Below are 22,146 nucleotides of genomic sequence, written 5' to 3'. Positions count from 1 at the left end.
TTCAACTGCATTGGCCTTTCCTTCGAATCGACTCTTCCTATATGACGCTTCCTGCAATTAGACTGTAACTAGCCTACTATTACTTCATCACGTTTCTAATTAGTAAAGCTAAACATTCAAACTTCAAAGATTAGTTTTGATGGAAGCGTAGTATGATTATTGACGTTCTACCTTTGTGGACTTCAAAGTATGGTACTTGGCTTATTACATATGTTGTTTTCAATTGTAGATGTCCCATTTTATGATATTGGGTCATTTGGTCACTTGGTAAGGTACATCTACTCTATTTTTTCAATGCTGCTTCACTTTACTGAGGGTTGCGCTTTGTCGCTTAGGCTCCGGGGGCCCTTGGCGCTTCAATGCGTCTTGGGCCTTTTAAAACACTGGAACTAATTGTTTACATTACACTTTCCTGGAGAGGCTATATTCGGGGTACTTTGCTGCCTTCATTTCTCGATGTTTTGCCCTTCTCCTTTCTTAGTTTTTTCCCCCCTTAAAAGGAACCTGTCTGCTTTTGGTGGTGTAGCTTTCTCTGTATATGTTTGCCTTCTGAAGCAGATGGGAGTGAGTTGGATATTTCATGCTGTCGGTGAAATTTCAAACATCTTTTCTGATAAAGTGAAAAAGGACATTCCAAGCTTACATTAGGGATGACCGAATAAGAAGCTGAATGATGGAGGGCATCTTTCATGACTTTGGCCTAAGGCTGCGTACGGTTGGATTTATGGGGGGTTTGAGTGGTGGGAACTAGGAAGCTTATAGTTCAGGGTTCTAAGAGGAAGAAGAAAGATTCAAGGTTTGCTGTTAAACAACTGTGAGATTTGCTTGACGATCAAAGTAGCAGTTCACTAAATTGTTACTGTAGAGCATAAGAGGGTCCAAATGAGTGAGTAACTTAGGTTTTTAGTGATTAAACAGAAGGCCTATTGTTAGAAGAAAGGGTGACAGCTACTTTGGACACGATTTGGGTTTTAGGGCTGAAAAGCTACATTTTGAGGGCAGCAATCAGAAAACCCATGAATTTTTCTGGGTTTATTTAGGCACCTCTACCCTCGTAAAGGGTTAGGCAAACACACAACACTGTCATTCCTTCATAGGAACAATTCTAGTGAATCAATGGGCCTAAACATTTATGTGGTTAACTCGTATTCTACTAGTACAAGAAGTGATACTCCAAATTAGATGCAAAGAATATAGGCCACTAGGGATTCAAATAAAATTCACTTGAGCCACTTTATGACCAAATGGACTGAAGACTCAACTCATGGTAAATTACTAAATTGTGAAATTACCATTGCATCCTTGTATACTAACACCAAATATAACGCCATAAAACCTCCTAGAGGCATACTAAATACAAATGCAATTTAGGACCTAAATCTAATCTCATAGTATGCTTCATGATGCCCTGATGTGGTCCAGAGTTCTGGCAGTTAGGTCAGTTGGCTCAGGGCAGTTGTTCTGGCTTGCTGCTGTCTTGTTGCTTTGCTACCCCCATGGCTCACTTAAACATTCGTGCTTTGTTCGGTGGGTCTGCTACCTCTGGTTAGGGGAAGCTCAGCGGTTATAGGTTCTTCTGCTTCTCATCCTGTTGGAAAGGTGCTGGTATAAAACCTCACAAGCCCTGGGTCTGTCTTCGAATTTATCATTTCCAAGTAATGTTCTGAATTTGCCCCTTCTCTTGTGGGCATGGTCCGCTTCACTAGGTATTTAGTTGGATCACGACATCTGTCCACCATAACTTGCCGGTTGTTGAAAGCTTCTTGTAGCTAAGTGTGCAAGATGTAAATGTTGTAAATTGTTTTCTGTTGCTGTATAAATTGGGGAGAAGATGGAAAATTTATTAAATAAAGGGAAAATATCAACTGTTGTTTGAGATTTTCAAATAATATAGAGAGTGAAAAGGCCATAACTATGGGGCCACTTAGGTTATTGGTCCCATGACGCGGGGGGGGGGGGGGGGGGGGGGGGGGGGGTGTGAATAGAGCCATAATGCATACACAAGCAGGTATTCATTAGTAGGAGGTCTACTATTCACCTAATGAACCTGATTCAATTGAGAGGTGAACATGAGTAACTTATTCTGTCTGATTTAACTCTGCTTTCAAGCTTTGAGCAGCCTTAGCAGAAACTACAACCTCATTGTTTATGTGGGAGAGTGGAAATTCTGAACTTTGTTTTGACTACTGCAGGTACGTGCTCTACTGGTTGGTGATCTTTGCATGCAAATTCACGTTTGCCTATTTCCTCCAGGCAAGCAGCAATCCCTTAATCTGGTCTTGGTTGTTTCCTAATTGAGGGCAGACTATTTTTGTTAAGTTCATGAAAGCATATGATCTGGTCCATGCGGCACATTTGATATTGATAACCTACAATGTCTGTCATTTTTACAGATTAAGCCTTTGGTTGATCCCACTCAAATTATAGTGAACCTTCCATCACTTACATACTCCTGGCATGATTTCATTTCGAAAAGTAAGCTTTGTTATATGTGTTTTACTTCTGCCATTTTGTTACTTCTCATCTTCTTTCTTCTGTTTTTTTTTTTTAAAATCCGAAAAGTGTCCCTCGTGCCTACATCTGAGACTTTGCACGGAGCCACACCCTCTATACTATAGGAGCTGTACTCGAGCTCTCATCTGAGTTACTCCCTGATTTCACGTTGGAAGGATGCCAAAGAATTAGTAGATAATCAGATTTGGGATGCTGATGAGCTATCAAGTTGTGTATTTCTCGCTTTGTTTTTTGGTGTTAGGGAATTAGTTACAAGTGATTTTATGAATCATTGGTAGTTAGCCCTTGCTGTCTGGTTGACATCTCTGTGACTGGTAAAAAGGATTTTCGTGTTAACAGTCTTACTGCTTATGTATTAACTGGTCGGAAATCGAAACAAATTGAGGCCATGACCTTACCATTCTTTCCCCGCATATATTATACTTCTGGAACTGAAACCAGGACTTCCAACTTTGGTGGGAGATCGGAATTCTGCAAATCGAACTCCTTTAAATATATGCCTTTTTCCAAACACCTAAAAGATGTGTAGTCATGTGATTCACCATTTCCTCCTCTGCCGTATATCCTTGGAAATCGTTTTATTCATCATGTGCAAAAGCTACTGCACGGAGAAGGTTTATTCACACAATGGCGCATCCAGAACCTTGTGCCTTGCAGATCCGTCATTGCACAAGCGATTGAGAAAAGCCTAGATTTGGGTTGGGGATTTTGATATGATCAATTAACAGGTTGTGTTTGGTTGACTCAATAAATTTGACACGCTTGGTTTGCCAGGACATGAACCCCATTAATTCAATGTGAATGCTCTCTGTTTGATATTAAGATAAGTGGCCATAAGTTAAAAATCTTTATGCAGAGGCAAAGCTAACTTTTAGATTGCACACACGAAAGTGGGCGTTGGTGATGTTATAACTTAGAAGGAATCCTGTATTTGGACAAACATGAACCCATGAACTACTTGAACCAGTCTTGATACCACGTTAGAGAATCAGTTTTCACAAGCTTAAGCTGTGAGGCAGGCGAAATGGTAACACTTTTCTATTACAGTTGGCCTTTCAAAATATCCTACATAGTCCCTCAACCCCCCATATGAATGAAAAGTTGAAGTTCATAGCATTTCGAATTTTTTAGGTGATCTTCTTAGTGGTTATGATGCCTGTGTCCTTGTTCGTAGCCCAAGAGTATTATTTTCCCCTGATATTTCTTTCTTTAAAACATTCAATTGTTCCTCTTAATGAATTACTGTTGTGTAGAGTTGAGGTATCGCAGGAAATGTATTCACTTAAACAATTTTTTGAAGGTCTAAATTTTACATCTTTAAATATTCCGAATTTTAGAACTTTGTTGAAAAATGGATCTGAAATACGCTGTACTGGTTGATGATGATAGAACTACTGTGAAGTTTACTATATGCATCGACTATCAATGGTAATAATTGGTATATTGATTTTGGGATGCTGTAGATTGTTCACTGGAAACTCTTTAACTTCTTTCAAGTGCATTGCAGTGATAGCATCAACATTGGAAGTTTGCTAACATGCTTATTCCGTGACCGCAGTGTCAATTGCTTCTATTCTTAGCTCCCTAGGTCATTACTCATTATAAAGTATCCACAGCCTCTTCATTTGGTGCTTAAACCTCCTTTTGTGTCAAAGTCTTGTTTGTTGCCTCTTTTCAAAAGGTGGATTCTATCCTTATTATAGTCTTGTATGCTTTGGTTTGCTTGGCTGTACCTAGTTTAGTGTTGTCAGCTCTACTAAGCTGTCCGCTTGCCTTTATCTTAGCCATTAGGCCTTTCAGTAGTAGTTTTATCATTTTTAGGATAGAAAAATTGAGACGTTAGCTCTTTGTTTTCCTTTTGGGAAAGTTTCTCACCCTTAATGAATCTAACCTTGATTTGGTTGCATCAATCCTTAATGCTGGTTATTAAAGTGGCGATTGAGTGTTTTTTTTTCCTCTATGGGATTTTTACCCAGAACTGTGATGATTAGCTTATCCATTATAATAAATGGAATCCTCCAGCCCTGTGAGTACCACTATATTTGGTCAGTCTCTCTATGAGCCATCGTCCCTTTAGGGATTCTGTCAATGAATCAGTGTTCTAAATGGAGCTCGGCGCTAGTCAGGTGGCAACCCGCCGCCAAGCGCCTAGGCGCCGCCGTCGAGTGATTCGGCCTTTTTTTTCAAACTATTTTTTAAAATATTTTTAAGGCAATTAAGCTCCGCCAAGCCCCGCCAAGACGCCGCCTAGCTCTGCCAAATCTCTCTTAGCCGCCTAGCCGCCAAGCTCCGTCAAATCTCCAAATCAGCTGAACGAGCCGCCGAGGGTGAAATCATGGCGCTGAGCTACTGCCGAGCGCCGGTGGCCGCCATTTAGAACACTGCAATGAATCTCATCACAGTTGTTCCAAACTAAGTAATTTTTTTCTATCTCAATTCAAATGGCTGTCGGATGATAAATTCATTTTACAAAACTTCTTTGTTTGTAGATTTATGATGACAGACTAAATTGAAAGTGTCATGGTGTTTGGACTTGGTCTTTACTTATTTTTCAGATTGTAGTTCACTAGTTCTTTCTGTCCTCTTTATATTGTGATCTTCTTGAAGTACTTGGACCATTCCGTCTCTCGCTCTTGGTTATTTAAGTTGTCTGAAATGTTTGATCCTTATCTGTCTTGCTTGTTGAAGCATGAGTTATGAGCTAATCTTCATCTAGGGTCTCTCTTTTGCTATTGGTTATTTATTTTTTTTGCAATGATTATTGTTGTTTGTCTTGCTTATTGGTTATGGACTTCATCTAGCATATGTTGAAGTATGTATTATGTGGTCCAATTACTGCCTTATTATTATAAATTTTCGCGCTGCTGCAATGTTCTCTTAATCTCTTATTCATGTTGCTGGTGGTTGTTTCTTATTTCTTGTAAGTTGGACTTGTCATATATGTCTGACGTTTTCTTGTGCTGTTCTTTGCAGACAATAATAATTTTCTGACAGTTGCTAGCTTTTGGGCCCCTGTTATTGCTGTGAGTATTATAGTATCTAATGGTTTTGTGTATCTTTGAACTATGCTGTTCTGTTATAGAAAGAGAAGGTTAGCCGGTGCCTTCTGGGGCTGTTTTTTGTTTTAATGTATCTATAATATGTTCTTTACTTACCGTGTTTAGGAAAAAGCAGGAACAATATTTTGGTGATATTGTAAGTAAGACCAACATTTGAAGTTATTCCCTCTTCCCAACTGGCATTGATCTGTTATTTCCCGATTCCTTAAGGGATCTGGTTTTTTGGATGGAGGTGCACCTTGCTCATCATACTTCACCCTTTAATTAAAAAAAGAAAAAAAAACCGGATGGGAGTTATCAAAATGTATCTATTTTACCGTAATTAAAATTTCAGATTAAACATGTCTGCATAAAAACTATACATTAATCTGTGGCATCTCATACATGTGCTTTCTTCCTTGCTTGCCTCATTGTAAAAGGTTTCTTGATGTGGTGGCTCCATAAAATTCAGTTCTTAGTGTTAATTTATCATTCACATTCATGTTATGGATCTTAAACTGTGGTGCTTATTCTGTGGGGTTGAGGCCAATAAGTTGGGTGAGGCTTGGTTTATCTCCAGTAAAAAGCTCTTTGTATTCAGCAAAACCTTGGGTGTTATTTGACGTACATAAAAGATGGGCACAGGATGTTTAAAAGATGGGCACTAGATGTTTTATTCTTTTTAATTTTCTTTTGTGATTTTCCAGATCTATCTGATGGACATTCTCATATGGCACACTCTCTTATCTGCAATTGTTGGTGGAGTGATGGGTGCACGGGCTCGGTTGGGAGAGGTATCAATACATGCTTGTTTGTTTGTTTGTTGTTATTTCTGAGTTCTTTTATCTAATATTAGGCTCTTCGTATATTTCTTTTGGCATGCTCGTCACACTCTATTTACTCTGGTTAAGTTCATGTTCTATATTATGCTCTATTTCTTATTATGCATTGCTCATGTGTAATCTATTTCGGCAGATACGCTCACTTGAGATGGTGCATAAACGCTTTGAGAGTTTTCCAGAAGCCTTTGCCAAGAAACTTGTATCTGCACAAACAAAAAGGTGGGCTTTCGGAGTACTGTTTCTCACCATAGTAGTGATAAATGATAGGTTAAGTTGGTTTTCTCTCCCTTTGGATGGGCTTACGTAGAAATAGTTCCATTGCACGAGTGCATCAGAAGACTAAGATAATCTAAAAGAAGGGATTGTTGATCTGTCTAAAACTCTCAATTCCAAATTGAGCTTGTTTGGGTCTGTTCAAATCTCTATTTCCACTGCTGTATAATGCACCAATAATATATCTCGGTGTCAAGATTCTGAGGGACATGACTGATGCAACAAAATTGCTCTCAAATCACATAAATCAGGACCAAAAGAGACAAAAAGAAATCCTAGCTAGGGTTTGGGTGAGAAAACAGAGCAATTAGCTCTACTTGTACTCTATATTCGTAAAACAAAAACTAACTGCCATTGAGCTTACATAGTTACATCCAATATTTATGGGATAAAGGTCACTAACAGCCGCTAACACTATATCAACTTAACCAAGAGCATCCCCAATGGTCATCTCTACATTTTTGTGATAAAAATGTTTGTTAGAATGTGCATTAGGATAAAAGTGGGTCCCTTAAGTGTGTATTAAGACATTACTAACTTAAGGGACCCACTTTTATTGTAAACATGAGTACTCCAATGGGTTGTCCCACATCGGTTAATTATTTCCTCCAAAATTAGTATACGAGTCTGGGCGGTTAAGTGTGTGTTAAGACATTACTAATTTAAGGGACCCACTTTTATTGTAAACATTAGTACTCCAATGGGTTGTCCCACATCGGTTAATTATCTCCTCCAAAACTAGTATATGAGCCTTGGCGGCCTCTCCACTCATTGCCAGGTTTTGAGTTGGATGGTTTAACATTTTAACAAAACATACTCTTTTAAAATAAGTACCAAAGCAATGGCTAAATTTTTTTACGGTTGGAATTTGAATTTAAGTAGATGGGACCCACTTATTGTTTGGTAGCTATATGGCTAAACTTGGTACGCATTTTAGGACACTTCAAGATTAGCACACTCTAGCACACAAATTAATACAAGCATTGGAGCACCTAAAATACATTTTTATATGATTGTTCCTAGTACACACCGCTAGAGCACTTGATGCCAAACCCATTGGAGATGCTCTAAGATTGCACTTAGCAGAAAATCACCAGTACTTAGGAAACTGGGCATTGGTGTTTATCTTGCTTATTTCAACTTTTTGTTTGGGTTATGGATAGTAAGTGCTTTGATATTTTGCTTTATCTTCTATTATCGTCGATTTATGACAATTGTACTCTGCTCCTACAGGATGCCCTTCAATGTACAATCATCTCAGGTTTGTTATCTCTTCAAATCAAAACTTGACGTTTAGAGTCCGGATCATGAATTTTTCCATTGATGTTCTTGGTTACACGTTATTCCCTTCTTTTGTTGTCATAGATGGGTTTCCCATCTGATTCAGTAAAGTTGTTGATCCCTTAATGCCTTCATTTCGCAGTTGTAAAAAATACATTAGTTTAAGGATCAGACTTTTTGGCAGATTGCCATCTGGCTGCTGGTGATTTGGCCTACTCTGGCCCACCTCTCATGATCCAAACTGTTCTTTGCGAGATCCGTCGAGTTGAATATCCGTACAAAAACTTAGTCTGATGACTCTATCCTATGTTCACATTCATATTGATGTACTCCCTCCGTCCCATTTTGTTTGCTTGAGTTTCCTTTTTGGCCTGTCCCAAATTGTATGCAATTTTCCACAATTAGAAACCACCAAAAAGGCAAAGTTCCAATTATACCCTTTTAGTGTAAGATTCTAACACAACTATTAAAGTAATTGTACTGTTCGTAAGGGTATTTTGAGAAATCTATGCACTTTTCAACCCAAAACCTTTGAGTTAATAAATTGGGAGAATTCCTCTAATGAGCAGACAAATTGGGACGGAGGGAGTAGTTGAATGGTTTGTAAGCCTTGCCGTGCTTAAAGGCGAAAGCTATTGACTCAACCTGTTATTGATGTTTGATGAAGCTACTTCTTTGCATGGCTGTTCTACTCTGCAGGCACATAGAATGAACAGCCCTTAAAATTTGAGGTGGGTTCAGAGTGGGCCCAAGTCAGCTGCCTCCACTTTACAGACCCTGCACCGCTGCCACCTGTGCATAAGATCCAACATTACGCCCTTTACACCAACCATTACCTAACACATAACCTTTCAAAATAAGAGAAAATATACTCCACCCATCTCCATAAACGATTCTGGAATGAATCTCTCGTCCCCCTTTCGCCACAATTAGTACAACTGCTTGCCATTTCTCTCGTCCCCCTTTCAAAGTATTCTCCAAGTCTCTTAATTTGAAAGACCTTTCTTACCGTCCAAGGTGTATCACCTGGCAAGGTCATATTCCTCGAGCAGTTTAGTTTGACAAAGTGTGTGCGCACCAATTTATCCCAATGGGTATCAACTTATTGACACATATCTAAGCATGGTAGCCTTATTTGAATGCTCGAGGGATATGAGAAATTCATTCATTTCTGTATTATCCAAATCTAAATTTTGGTGATAAAAGAACAACATTTTGTCTCAGGTTTCACAAGATAGCAACAAGATTAATGCAGCCATATTTTCCCCATTTTGGAATGAGATAATTAAAAGCTTGCGCGAGGAAGATTTTATCAGTACTAGGTAATGCTGAAATCTGGTACTCATATTCAGAAATTATGTCTATGCGTAGTTCTCTATTTGAGTTTGTGGTAATTGGGTTGATTTTAATTTTCAGGGAGAAGGACTTGCTTTCTATGCCTAGCAACAGTGGGAATCTGAGATTAGTGCAATGGCCTTTGTTTCTCCTGAGCAGTAAGGTGCAACCAGCTAATAGTTTACTTAGCTTACATAATTGCTAACATTGTAGTGTTAGCCTCTTGTATACTTAGTGATACCATATACTGTTACAGATCCTGTTGGCAGTTGATTTAGCTTTGGACTGCAAAGATACACAAGCAGATCTTTGGAATAGAATTTGCAGGGATGAATATATGGCATATGCTGTTCAGGAGTGCTTCTACAGTGTTGAACGGATTTTACATTCCTTGGTTGATGGCGAAGGCAGACTTTGGTATGAATCACTTAAAACTAGGGAATTTATTTAAATAGTTACTCTGATGCTTTAGTGTCAGATATAATATATGCATGTGTAGTTATAATAGATGTTTCTTATATCTCATGTATAGCGGTATGCTTAATTACAGACTACAGTTACATTTGTCTTTTCATAACCTCTTTTTTTTTGACAGGGTTGAAAGGATCTTTCGTGAAATCAATAGTAGTATATTGGAGGGTTCACTTGTTATAACATTAGTTCTTAAAAAGCTTCCACTGGTCCTCTCAAGGTTCACAGCATTGACTGGGCTCCTGGTAATTATTGTTGAGATTCAACTTATTTTTTCATTTGGAATAAAAAATACCTTTACAGCCATCTTTTCTTCCTTCTTTTCTTGGTTGAGATCTGAAGTGATGAGAGCTTGACTTGAGCTGCGAACCCCTCTATTTGCTTTTGTTATCTTCATTTTATTGTTTGCAAAATGCCTCTGTGCCCTTTGTCCCTCCACAGGAAAACACCGGGAAGATTTTTTATACTTTGTCAATCTGCTGCTTAATGATTTAATTTTAAGTTTCCACTTTCAATGGCTTCATTGATAGTTTTTCTCCTAATTTTCGGTAGTTAAATACTAGCAGGGCTTGTTTGTTGTAAAGACAGATGAAGGGTTGCTTCTTTTTTCTTTTCTTTTTTTTGGGTGGGGGTGGTAGTTCAGTAATTATGAGTGCAATGCGGGGAGTTAGTCAGCGGTACTGTCCTGCAGGCATGATCCATCAGATTGTGTACTTGAGTTGTTGGATATGGAAGGCAGGGGAAAGGTAAAGGCTAACTATAGAAGATAATGATATGAAGAAGCTGAATTACTTATTGGGGTTTTATATCCTTTTTCTTTCCTTGGACAAACTCATCCGTACTCCAAGATTCATAGACAATCTTACTGTTTAAATAAGCATGGACTAGTGTAACAGTGCCTTGCTATTGGGGTTGTGGTTTTGAACCATAGAGGGCAGTATATTATTTCATTTTTATTGGACGCTGTCATGGTTATTGCAGAGATTACCACAGGTAATCGAAAAGATTTTATTGATCATATGATACTTGTGTATATACTTTTCGTATGGTACCTAAGTGTATGTTCTGTTTTTGACAAGGAAAACATACTGCCCACCTATGTTTCTGAGAAATTAGTATACTTCTCTCATGAAACCTTTGTCCTATGTATATGTATTGTTTCTGTCTTTCTGATAAGGAAGACATCCAATTCATTTTGCATTGCTCTGCATAGAGCTAGTTGTCTTCATAGTGACCTGAGCTTTTGCCTTATAAGGTTGATAGTAACTTGGTTGTTGATATGAAGTTTGGGAATCTCCAATCACTGGTTGTTGGACATGCGGAGCAAAATGTGAAGCATTTAAATCTTCTTTTTTCAGGACATCTGTAGAGTCTTCCACCTTTATTGGCCGTCTTGCCTGTGGGCCTAATACATTGTTGTACTTTTCCAGCTTTATTAAATGTGTTTTCTGCTTGTTAGGTTTACAATCTGTATTTGACTTTTTTAATGTGAGTCACTAATGACTAACCCGTCTCCAGTCACCTTATTCAAGTTCTAACGCACTGGCCACTCTGACCGACAATTCCTGGACCTATTCAGCTATCATTTACCGGGCTGGACCCTGTTGTCTCTGGTATTTACTTGCTATGCAAGGTTGTGATGCCTTAGATTACAATTTTCTCTCTCCCCACAACTCTAGTCACATTAGCATTGGTAAGGTATTGAACTAATACTGGGAGTTCACTGATGCATTCCAGTTCCAGTGTTGTGTGTTTCAAAAATTGGCTGTTTTATTTCCATTATGTTACATCATGTGCGAGAGAAGCAATGCTTGTCCTTTTCTTCGATCTTGAGTCGACCTTTTGCTATCATACTAGGATTTTTGTTGTTAAAAAGAAGAATCAAATTCCTTATTCCTTGTTGGTGATTGGTTTTGGATTTTGCTTATCTATGTCTTTGAGTGATACTTTGCCTCTAGTTGAAGCTGTTGCTATTGTAGGGTATTGTTGCTGAAATTTTCAGAGGATTCTTTTTCTGTTTCATCTTCTATAAACTTGCTGTTAGTTAATCGAACGTTAACAAAAAATATTGTGTTTTCTATAACGATGCTGTTAGTTAATTGAATGTTAACAAAAATATTGTGACAGACACGGAATGAAACTCCTGAACTTGCAAGAGGTGCTGCAAAAGCCGTTTATGATCTTTATGAGGTTGTTACACATGATCTGCTTTCATCTGATTTAAGGTATTGTTTACCTGGAAATTATTCTTTGCAAAGTTTATTTGGAACTGGTTATTTACTTTGTTTAAAGCTGTGTATAATTTAATCCTCAGGGAGCAGCTTGATACATGGAATATATTATTAAGGGCAAGAAATGAAGGACGACTTTTTTCTAGGATAGAATGGCCTAATGATCCCGAAATTGTAAGAATAATGCAATTTTTGTAATTACTTAGTTTGTTGTTTGGATTTGCTAAAGCTATTTTGGGGGGTTTTTTGGTCGCAGAAGGAGCAGGTGAAGCGGCTGCACTTGCTTCTTACAGTAAAGGATTCTGCAGTAAATATTCCAAAAAATCTTGAAGCAAGAAGAAGATTGGAGTTTTTCACAAATTCGTTGTTCATGGATATGCCTACTGCAAAGCCAGTTTCTGAAATGATGCCATTCTGGTGCATATCTTCAGAATACGTCCATACTGACTTTTCATTTGTTATTTCACAATACCGTTGTAATCATTTAGTTTTGTTTGTGTGCAGTGTCTTCACCCCGTACTACAGTGAAACTGTCCTTTATAGTTCCTCTGAGTTGCGCGTTGAAAACGAGGATGGGATTTCTACTCTTTTCTATCTTCAGAAGATTTATCCAGGTATTCTTCTCAGTGGTTGAATTCTTTTTCTTATCGGTCCCTCTCCTTAAATTTTAAGCCTGATAGAAATGCTTCTTTCTTTTGTTGGTTGTGGGTTGTGGCTGAGAAGCTCAGATACTTCTGAGAAGTTGGTGTGTCCATGTCTAACACCGACACTCATCAGTTACTCTCCATAACATCTCTGGATCACTCGTTTAAAGTTGTGTATATTACATTTATATTTTTAGAATCGCATACCCTTTTGACACGTAAGCCATCACTCGGACTCAAAACACGTGACGAACACGGAAAATATAATTTGCGAACCATAAATGAAACGAAATCAGTTTGGACCTGTACCTTTCGAACCTTTCTAATTTTGGTAGGAGAATACTTTTTGTAAGTGTGAGATTATTCTATTTCTTTTCTTGTTGGACTTTTTTTCCTCCTTTCTTGTACTCTTCTGCTAGTTATTTTAGTAACTTGCTGATTGAAAAATAAGTAAAGAAAACTAAAGAGAAGTAATGCATTTTAGCAATGCAGAGTCTGGGAGTGGCAACTAGACCTAGGAGCATACTTCGGTGTAGCATATATAGCGGCATAGCCCTTTGACCTAGGTGGAAAAGAGATATATTGATACTCACCATCCGTCTCTGGGAAGACAGCAGCGAGATTGACCATAAGCAAAGGTAGCTACTGAGGCAGAATCCGCAGGAGGTACCACCACCGGTATGGCAAAACGTCAATATGCACAAAGATTGAAATGTCAAGCAAGTCTAACGTTCGGATATTGAGTTCATTTTCCAGAGATTTAATGTCGTCGTTTAGATAACAGAACGGAAAATGTGGTACCAAATAATTAGAAGAGATCAGTGGAAAATTGTTCATTTCTCTCTCTCCTTTTTGTGACCACCAGTATATATGCTGGCGTAGCCGTTGAGATAAGACTCCTCTTTGTGGCAACCAGTAATATATATGCTGGTGAATTCGTTGGAATACGAGGTTAGAAATGGGTAGGTGATGGACACCTTCAGATCAAAGATAAAAGCATCTCAAAGTTGTCTCTGCTTGACTACTTCAGTGTTTTGTTTAGTAGGAATAGTTTGCGTACATTGTCAATATTTCCTTGTCGTGATGCCTCTATTACAATGTGTACCCATTGTTTAGTTTTGGACAATGGTTTGATCGAGAGAAAAGACTTAGAAGATTGGTTCTTCACGTCTAGTGTTCTACATCTCCCTGCTTGTTGTGGGGCCCTATTGCTTCGCCATTGATGTTCCATGGAATGATCTCTCAGATTTACATCTTTGCAGAACTTATTTCTATTTATTGTGTACTGTTTTTATTTTAGATGAATGGGATAATTTTTTGGAACGGATCGGTCGAGGAGATAGTGGGGATGCAGAACTTCAAGAAAACTCTCGTGATTCCTTGGAGCTTCGGTTTTGGGCATCTTATCGAGGACAGACATTAGCTAGGACAGGTTAGATTGTGTCAATACTCATTTGCATTGCTCCCTGGATCTTATATGAAAACCTTGTTTACGTTCAATTTTAGTTCCTTTGGGAAATAGGTATTTATTATTCTACATTTCTCTAATGTTCCAGTGCGTGGCATGATGTATTATAGAAGGGCGTTAATGCTCCAGAGTTTTTTGGAGAATAGGTCACTTGGAGGTATTTAATTTTGTGAATTCTTGTGATCCTCCTTTCTGTAAATCCATACATATTCTTACTCATTGTATCTTTCATTTACAGAGGGTTACTCTCAATCAAACTTCCTAACAACAGAAGGTTTTGAGTTGTCACGTGAAGCACGGGCACAAGCTGATATAAAGTTCACTTATGTAGTCTCTTGCCAAATTTATGGGCAACAAAAGCAGCGGAAGGCTCCGGAGGCGGCTGATATTGCACTTTTGTTGCAGAGGTACTATTCAATATTAACTTTTGACATTTTGTTTGTTTAAGTTTGTGTTACTTAATTCCTTTGTGGTCTTAGTCACATTGGTGTTTGAAGGGTCAATTAAGAGTTACATATTTGATCTTCTATTCCGATGGGATCTTGAAGGCTAGGCTAGTGGATCCATGGCCTTAGGGACGGGAGCAATGAGGTTACTAGGTGCACAGGCTTCTCATCTGAAGTGCATGAGCCTTAAATAATGTAGTGCAGGCAAAATTAATTTATCTTGCAGGTTGTACTGCAAATAAAAGAAATGGTAGGGAAAAGATAGTGGTCATGATTAAAAACTTGTGGCATTAGATTTAATCAATCATTTATATTAGTTGGTGGGATTGCCTCCAAAACATTAAGAGCAAGAACTTTACTAGAATTGCTCTCCCATTGAGATAGAATCACAGTTCTACTTGGGGGCGGTCGAAGCTACCAAAGCAAAAGAAACCTAATTCTGGCTATCAGGCAAATAGAGTTGATAGTTAGGACTTAGGAGCATCAACGCTGACAGGATTAGTAAACTGGAAAATCTGACGGACGAGGAGCATGAGACGGAACTGGAAAATAGTAAGAGCATCTCTTACCAAACTCGAAAACTCTAAAATAAAGAATGGATGTGACATATTGAGGGGAGATTTTATAATTTCTCCCATCTTTTCTTAACTTTTTGTACTTTTATGGTGGGAATCTTGGAGGGACCCATCATCTTTTTTAGAGGTTTGGTCTCCAAATTTACTTTTAGGTCTCCAAAAATGGCGACTACACCTCCATTTTGTAGTCCAAATCTCTAAAAAGGACGATGTATCCCTCCAAGATTCCCCCATAAAGTACAAAAAGTAAAGAAAAGAAGGGATAAATTACAAAATCTTCCCTCAATATGTTACATCCATTCTCTATTTTGGAGTTTTAAGCTTGGTATGAGATGTGAAGGAAGACTTGATTGCTGCAGATCATCCAAGTCGGGAGGCAGGGATCTGCAAGTACGTATCATGAAAAGAGAGCATACTTCTCTGACCCCAGCGGACTCTCTCTCTTTTGCTATATGTAAATACTAAATACACATGTTTGTTCTTTAAAGAGGGATCCTCGGCTCCTCGCAGCGTTTACATGTCAAGGAGTAATGAAGGGATATTGGGACTTGAGTAGTTCCTGGTGTTGCTGATGCCTGGCAGTAACTTACTCCAAAAATGAATGGACCTTGTGTGATGAGTAGTTATAGTTGATTACCTTTTGCTACCAATTCAGAACCAGTGGTTTACCATGTATTGGTTGTTATGTGTTTTCAGGAATGAGGCACTGCGAGTTGCTTTCATACACGCTGAAGAGATTGCTGCAGCTGATGGAACGATTTCAAAGGAATTCTATTCAAAGCTTGTTAAAGCTGATATAAATGGGAAAGATCAGGTATGAAACTTTACTCAGTGACCAGTGCTCTGCATATTTTCTTATTCCGCTTATCTTTCTACTTTCTATGTCTTATTCATTTAATGCAGCAGTAGACCTGAATAATTGGTTATTTTTACTCGATCGCCGTTGTTATTTTTGTTCAGTATCATACTTTAGTACTGAAAAGAGGTAGATAGCAGGTATTTGCTTGATGGTTAAGGGAAGAATGTTTTTCAACTATATCAAGCTTAAGCTTAATCCATTGATGGCAATTTAGTTGAGATTTAAAACTATAAAAAAGTCTGGGGACCGTTTGCTCCATTCACAACTATCTTCATGTTCTTGTCGTTTTTATTCATTCTTATCCTTATCATTGTTGTGTATGAGTGAAGTACGCATCTGAAAGAAAACAAAACTTGCATGGTGCATCCTGATGGCTGGGAAGCATTGGCTATCATGCTTATGGTCTAATCCTTCGCACAGTAACGTGAATCTAAATACAAATGGTAAAAAAGAATTCATGTAGCCGACTCCAGCTGATTGGAACTTAGTTGCTCGAAGCGGGAGCGGGGAAGTGAGGGCACCTAGAAGCTCCTGAGTTTGGGAGCGCCTATGTATGTTATATTAATTAATATTTGACATTCCAGTTGAATTATTAAATGAATTTATAAAGTATTAGGGTAAATAATATTTGTTTATGTTTGTTAGGGATAAAACTGAAATACTAAACAATCAGAAGATAACAATAGAGTGTCAAACTAAATTACTTTATAATTATAGTGTAAAAAGTGTAAAACTGGGAGATATATATATAAATGTATATACATATGTGTGTGTCTCAGTTCTCAGCCCTAAACAAAAGTGCTTTATCAATCAGAATCGAAACCCCAAATTCTGAAATTGAACAGAGCTAATCATCTTTGTCACCAATTGGTGGCTCTGGCAACCACAAATCTGAAATTGAACTAAGGTCAGCCAACTCAGGGAACGACCAAAAACAGTTCTCCTTCTTTTCTTCTCTTCTTCTGCTGCTTAAGACAGAGAGAAACGCATTCCTATCTCGACAGAAACACGTATCTCCCGTCTCAGATACGCCGATTCGCGTGAGTACTTTGGGCGTTTCCTGCAACTAAGGATTGGAACCTGTCTTGGTTTTGTTTGTGTTAATAGACACTCTAATTGGCAAATTTGGAGGTGGTTTTAGTCTAATGCTATTATTAGTTTTATTCAATATCCAACATGCATGAACTTTCTCCAACTAGTCAATTATTTTTGTTCTATGTTATTTCACTTTTGTAGTTATACTATTATAATTAGTTCCATAATCTTTGTTTGAGCTGGAATTTGAACTTTTCGGTGAATATTTGGAGCTTATAGTCCCCGCATCTTTATGCAGGAGATATTTTCCATTAAACTTCCTGGAGATCCAAAACTTGGAGAAGGGAAGCCTGAAAACCAAAATCATGCTATAATCTTTACTCGTGGCGAAGCTGTTCAGACCATTGACATGAATCAGGTTACTTTGGTTTTGGAATCTGCATCTTTAGTTCCTAAAAAATTTCCTACAGAAATCAATGCTTTATGTCAGTAGCATAACGGCGAAATATGTCACTGTGCAGAATTTGGCCCGCATTGTTCGCTTTCCTTTTGTGTGATTAGTTCTTCTTTTGGAGAAGTAATCAACGCGGTGTTAAGGATAATTTCTTGACTGTTCCAGGTTATGGCTTCTGTATCTCAAAACCTGTGGGGTTCTGAGAGTCTGTTCTTTACTCTTCCCTAATCTGAGTTGTTTTAAATTTTGAAAGTTACTAGGGCAAAGGTTTTTAGAGTCCTTTGTATGAAGAATGATTGTAAGAATATGAGGTTGTCAAAAGATTGATAATGTTGTTGGCTTGTATGAGCTGGAACTATATATCATAGCTTGTATTTAAAAAGGAGGTCATATGGAATTTTGCAAAGTACTTTTGTGCCTGATTTACTTAGAGTCTTGTGAATGGTGCTAGAGGTGATCACTGATTTGGCCATGTGATGCGAGTCATTTGATCCCTTGGATGGATATTATGGTATCTTGAGATGTGACTCACTTTCTTACATAAGATGGCCAAGGGTCATAGACGGTGCAAGTATTTTAAAGATTGAAGTTGGTTTCTGCTTTACTAATAAGGAGATTAGCAGTAGTATAACAGGCTTCTAGGAGGAGCTTTATGAAGACTCAAGAAGGTTGCAGTCTAGGTTGTATATGGTGGTCTTCAGTAGATAGAAGAATGCCCTTTCTCAATGGACAGGAACTCATACGCGACTTGAGAAATTTTTTAGAATTGTAATAGATGTGAAAGGCTTTGGAATTGGAAATCAGTTCGAAAGACATTTGATAGAATAGATACAATTTGTACTCTTTTTGGTGATGGCAGTTTGGGATGGGGAGGTTTAATATATCAAGTCCTCTCTGAAACAAGGATTTGGAGATATGTTTTCAAGCAAGATACATTATGGGAAGGGTGGTGAAGTCAAAATTTGTGAATATGTGCTGGATTGGTCTTTAATGCAGTTTATTTTCATATGAAAGGGCTTTGGGAAGGGTATGTGGACAGTTTTTTTGTGTGTGTGTGTGTGTGTGGTGAAATCAGTTCTGTTACTAGGGATGGTGAAAGCTGTCCTTTTCTGGTGTTGGTAGGAAATAATATTATCACATTGGTCTTGATTATCACTTTATCCGTGGCAAGGTTGCTGTGGGTTGATTATGTGAGTTTCAAAGTTTAAACCTTCAGAGTTCCGACTGCTGACTTACCAGCCAAAAGTCTGCTGATGTGTGACTTCTTTAAATCGTCTCTCTCTCTCTAACTCTTCTAGGGTTTCTTTCTTTTCGCCGCCGCCGGGGGGGGAGGCGCCTTCCTCCCTCCTCCCCCTGGGCCTCTCTTGTTTTCCCTCCTTGTTTACCCCCTTTCCCTAGCCGAGCTTTGCCTCCTCCGGCCTTCCTCGCCTTTTTCTTGTGTCTGCCTCCTTACTTCCCGTTTTGCCCTTCGCTGCCGGTTTCCTTCTTGAGGGTAACCAGTTTCTTAACCAGCAGGCGCGACGGCGGTGGTTGGTGGCGATGATGCGCGATCCCCCTCCGACTTGGTTCTTGGGCCTCGTCTCGGTACGCCTGACGGCTTGGCGGCGTTTTGCATCCCTGGCGTTTCCTTATCCGGCTGTTTTCATTCCGTGGTCCTTTTGCCCTGTTTGTATGGTGGTCTGGAGCGAGCGTGCATTGCTGTTTCGGCTCTGGTGGCTGCAGGTGGTGTTTGCTCGGGCATTGCTTTGGTTCCGATGTGGATGTTTGGTGGTTGGCGTTGCTGGGTGTTTGGAGTGGTGGAGCTTGTGGTTAGGGTTTGGTTTTCTTTTTGCAGGTGGAATTTTGTAGCTGTTCGGATGAGGGGTTTTGTGTTGACTGCGGCTTGAAGCGGTGGTGGGAGGTTTCGCCTCCTCTCGACGGTCGCCATCTCTGTTTCTGTGTTGTCTGGTGGCTCTGGTTTGTTTCGGTAGTGGGCACGAGCATGCATCGCCGCTTATTTCGGCTTTGGTGGCTGCTGTTGGTGGTGGTTGTGGGTCTTGGATGGCGGGGGAGCGGAGCCGGCGATGGTGGTCTGGCGTCTTGAGGCTGTTTTGTCTAGGGTTTAGGTTTTGGCTTGGGCTGTTTTGGGCCTAGCCCATTTGTTTGGGCTGGGTTCCTTTTGGTTGGGTTGGTTCCTTACCAACCTTTGGGTTTTTTTGGGTTTTACTCCTAGTTTGGGCTTAGCCTGTTGGGCCTAAATTAGTTTCCTCTGTGTGGTTAGGAGAAGAGGGTCTTGGGTGGTTAGGCCGGTGTACCCAAGCCCCTATTATCTCTGTACTTATGTGTTATGAGTTAATGAAATTATCTTTTTGCTGATCAAAAAAAAAAAAAACTCTACATGTCATACAGTTCACAATCCCTTTGGATCCACATGCCACAAAGGACTTCATTAAATCTGTTACGATCAACTCATCCTTCTACGAGATTGCCAACTGAGAATGCAAGCCTAGGATAATTGGTTGCATGTATAGATATTTTTTGTTGACTGGGATATCCGTCTAATTTTGAAACAACTATTCCTGTTTTTTTCTGACTGCTCAGACACATGGGGGTGTTCTTTATATTTCTTTGCCCTCCAACTTTTAAACCTAATTTAAATGGATAAGATGTTTATCTTGGGGATGCATGTTCTTAACATCTTTCTACCCTTTTCTGTTTTGTTCCTTCATTATGTTTGGGCTTTGTCTGATTTTGGTTGAATGAAAGACTACTTTTTGTATGCATAACTTCCCAAAAAAACAAAAGCTAAAGACAGGGTTACTTGATCTTATTTTGATTATGGCTGGAGGTTGATGTTTTGTTTCATATTTGAATCGGTTACTCTGCTTGTAGATTCATTTCTTTCATCGGTTTGTTGCTTCACTTAACTGTGATCAATGATGCTGAGCAAAAAAAAAACTGTGATCAATGACCCTGTTTGGAGAACATACCATGTCGACTTTGTGTATGGAATAACATGGAATGTAGAATGGCGAAAAGAGGGGATGGTGGGATATGAGTTGGGTTTATAGTACCATTGATAAAGTTTAATTCAGAAGTGTACATTATAAAATTAATCTGGGTTCTTTATACTGGTCTAGGATTATCTTGAACTGATGTGGTAGTATATCATAGTGTCAACAAAAAATGTGGGCGCGACTATTGCAAACTCTTTGATTACCAGCCCAGTCAGTGATCCTCTGTGTGGCCAGACCCAGCCCTCTGCCCGCTATTACCCCAATGCTACCTTTATGCCCCTTCCATCACTAGCAGAAAGCACAAGACCAGTCATAATGGCCAGGAATTCACTTCGTATTTTTTGCGGGTTTTCAATTTATTTATATATCAGGGTGCCTGATTTAATTAGTGGCATATGATTAAGTGATTAGTTGAAAAACCTGTAGAGACATTTTCTTACTCGTCTTAGCTTCTCATTCTTCATATGTGCAATCCACAAGACAGTATATTGGTTCTTGCTAATATGGAATATTTTCCTTATTGTTGTGTAGGATAACTATCTTGAGGAGGCTATGAAAATGAGAAATCTGCTTGAGGAATTCCGTGCAAATCATGGCATTCGACCTCCAACTATTCTGGGCGTTAGAGAGCATGTGTTTACTGGAAGGTATGGTGCTTTTCATTTTTCTATTTCGTCCCAATAGGCCTACTTGTTTCTGTTTCCTTGGTGATGTCTCTTACCTGTTTGTGTGTTATTTGATCTTCGCAGTGTTTCATCTTTAGCTTGGTTTATGTCCAATCAGGAGACAAGTTTTGTGACCTTGGGCCAGCGAGTTCTAGCAAATCCACTCAAGTAAGTTGTTGGACTTGAACTGACATTTTTCTGATTGAACTTATATTGTTTTTTTCCCATCCATGGAATCAGGTTCACGAGTGAATTCTTGCATGCTAAACCACTGGGCATTTGCTGGAATGTAACACATTGTGTTTGCAATAGCAGTATGTAATATAATATTCAAAAAAATATTCACCTTGCCTCATGTCTTGTCATCCAGGAAGTTCTATGTTGCCCTCTGTTGAAATTTGTAGGGACGTAATGTGAATCCATAACTTGCTCTAACGTAACAAATGCATTTAGAAATTACTCTACGTTTGTGTTAGTTGAGTGTACCATGTAGGATGTGTCATGGTTATCAGGGATGGATGACGGAAAGTTTATCTGGGTAGTTTATCACTTTATCTTGTCTACGGTCGCGTATTTGTGCCGTGGATGTTGAATTTAATCACTCTTTGTCAACTATGTATTTTGCAGAGTCCGTATGCACTATGGACATCCAGATGTCTTTGATCGAATTTTTCATATATCGCGTGGTGGCATTAGTAAGGCGTCACGTGTCATTAATATCAGTGAAGATATTTATGCAGGTAAGAATGATGGAAGCTGTTACTCTCTTATGTGTCGTAATCCATTCAGAATTGTCTGGCAGCATTAGACATTGTGGTGTAAGGAGGCTAATGAAACCTATAACGTCACAATAAGCTACTGTTACCTCTTCTCTAAGCTCAGTCACCCAAAGAAGGACGTGCTTTATTGACTCTTACGACCTTTTGAAGTAGTAGCTCCCGAATGTTTTTTGTGTTATTAGGGGTGTCTGACCTTGAGCAATGGCTGTCATTTGTAGCTGGCAATGTATTTAGCTTTTG

General features: G+C 38.9%; 1 protein-coding gene across 2 annotated transcripts in view; it reads left to right on the top strand.

Moving 5' to 3' along the window:
• The window catches only part of LOC131299007 (callose synthase 10), a 46,534-nt gene that overhangs the window by 16,853 nt on the left and 7,535 nt on the right, over positions 1-22,146 (top strand). Inside the window, exons 18-39 of one of the 2 annotated variants that reach the window (XM_058324532.1) lie at positions 2,193-2,253; positions 2,394-2,475; positions 5,488-5,537; positions 6,260-6,346; positions 6,528-6,613; positions 7,901-7,928; positions 9,173-9,270; positions 9,365-9,446; positions 9,540-9,700; positions 9,879-9,999; positions 11,882-11,979; positions 12,069-12,159; positions 12,242-12,402; positions 12,490-12,599; positions 13,930-14,061; positions 14,186-14,254; positions 14,336-14,504; positions 15,815-15,932; positions 17,311-17,430; positions 20,994-21,109; positions 21,212-21,295; positions 21,755-21,867. In XM_058324532.1, the coding sequence (XP_058180515.1) occupies positions 2,193-2,253; positions 2,394-2,475; positions 5,488-5,537; positions 6,260-6,346; positions 6,528-6,613; positions 7,901-7,928; positions 9,173-9,270; positions 9,365-9,446; positions 9,540-9,700; positions 9,879-9,999; positions 11,882-11,979; positions 12,069-12,159; positions 12,242-12,402; positions 12,490-12,599; positions 13,930-14,061; positions 14,186-14,254; positions 14,336-14,504; positions 15,815-15,932; positions 17,311-17,430; positions 20,994-21,109; positions 21,212-21,295; positions 21,755-21,867 (2,237 nt within the window). The remainder of the gene's footprint in view (positions 1-2,192; positions 2,254-2,393; positions 2,476-5,487; positions 5,538-6,259; positions 6,347-6,527; positions 6,614-7,900; positions 7,929-9,172; positions 9,271-9,364; positions 9,447-9,539; positions 9,701-9,878; positions 10,000-11,881; positions 11,980-12,068; positions 12,160-12,241; positions 12,403-12,489; positions 12,600-13,929; positions 14,062-14,185; positions 14,255-14,335; positions 14,505-15,814; positions 15,933-17,310; positions 17,431-20,993; positions 21,110-21,211; positions 21,296-21,754; positions 21,868-22,146) is intronic. The other variant, XM_058324533.1, reaches the window with a different exon arrangement.

This window comes from Rhododendron vialii, chromosome 8a (genome assembly GCF_030253575.1).
Source record: "Rhododendron vialii isolate Sample 1 chromosome 8a, ASM3025357v1".
Taxonomy (NCBI): domain Eukaryota; kingdom Viridiplantae; phylum Streptophyta; class Magnoliopsida; order Ericales; family Ericaceae; genus Rhododendron; species Rhododendron vialii.
The sequence above is the reverse complement of the archived record's forward strand: the minus strand, read 5'-3'. Positions and strand labels throughout refer to the sequence as shown.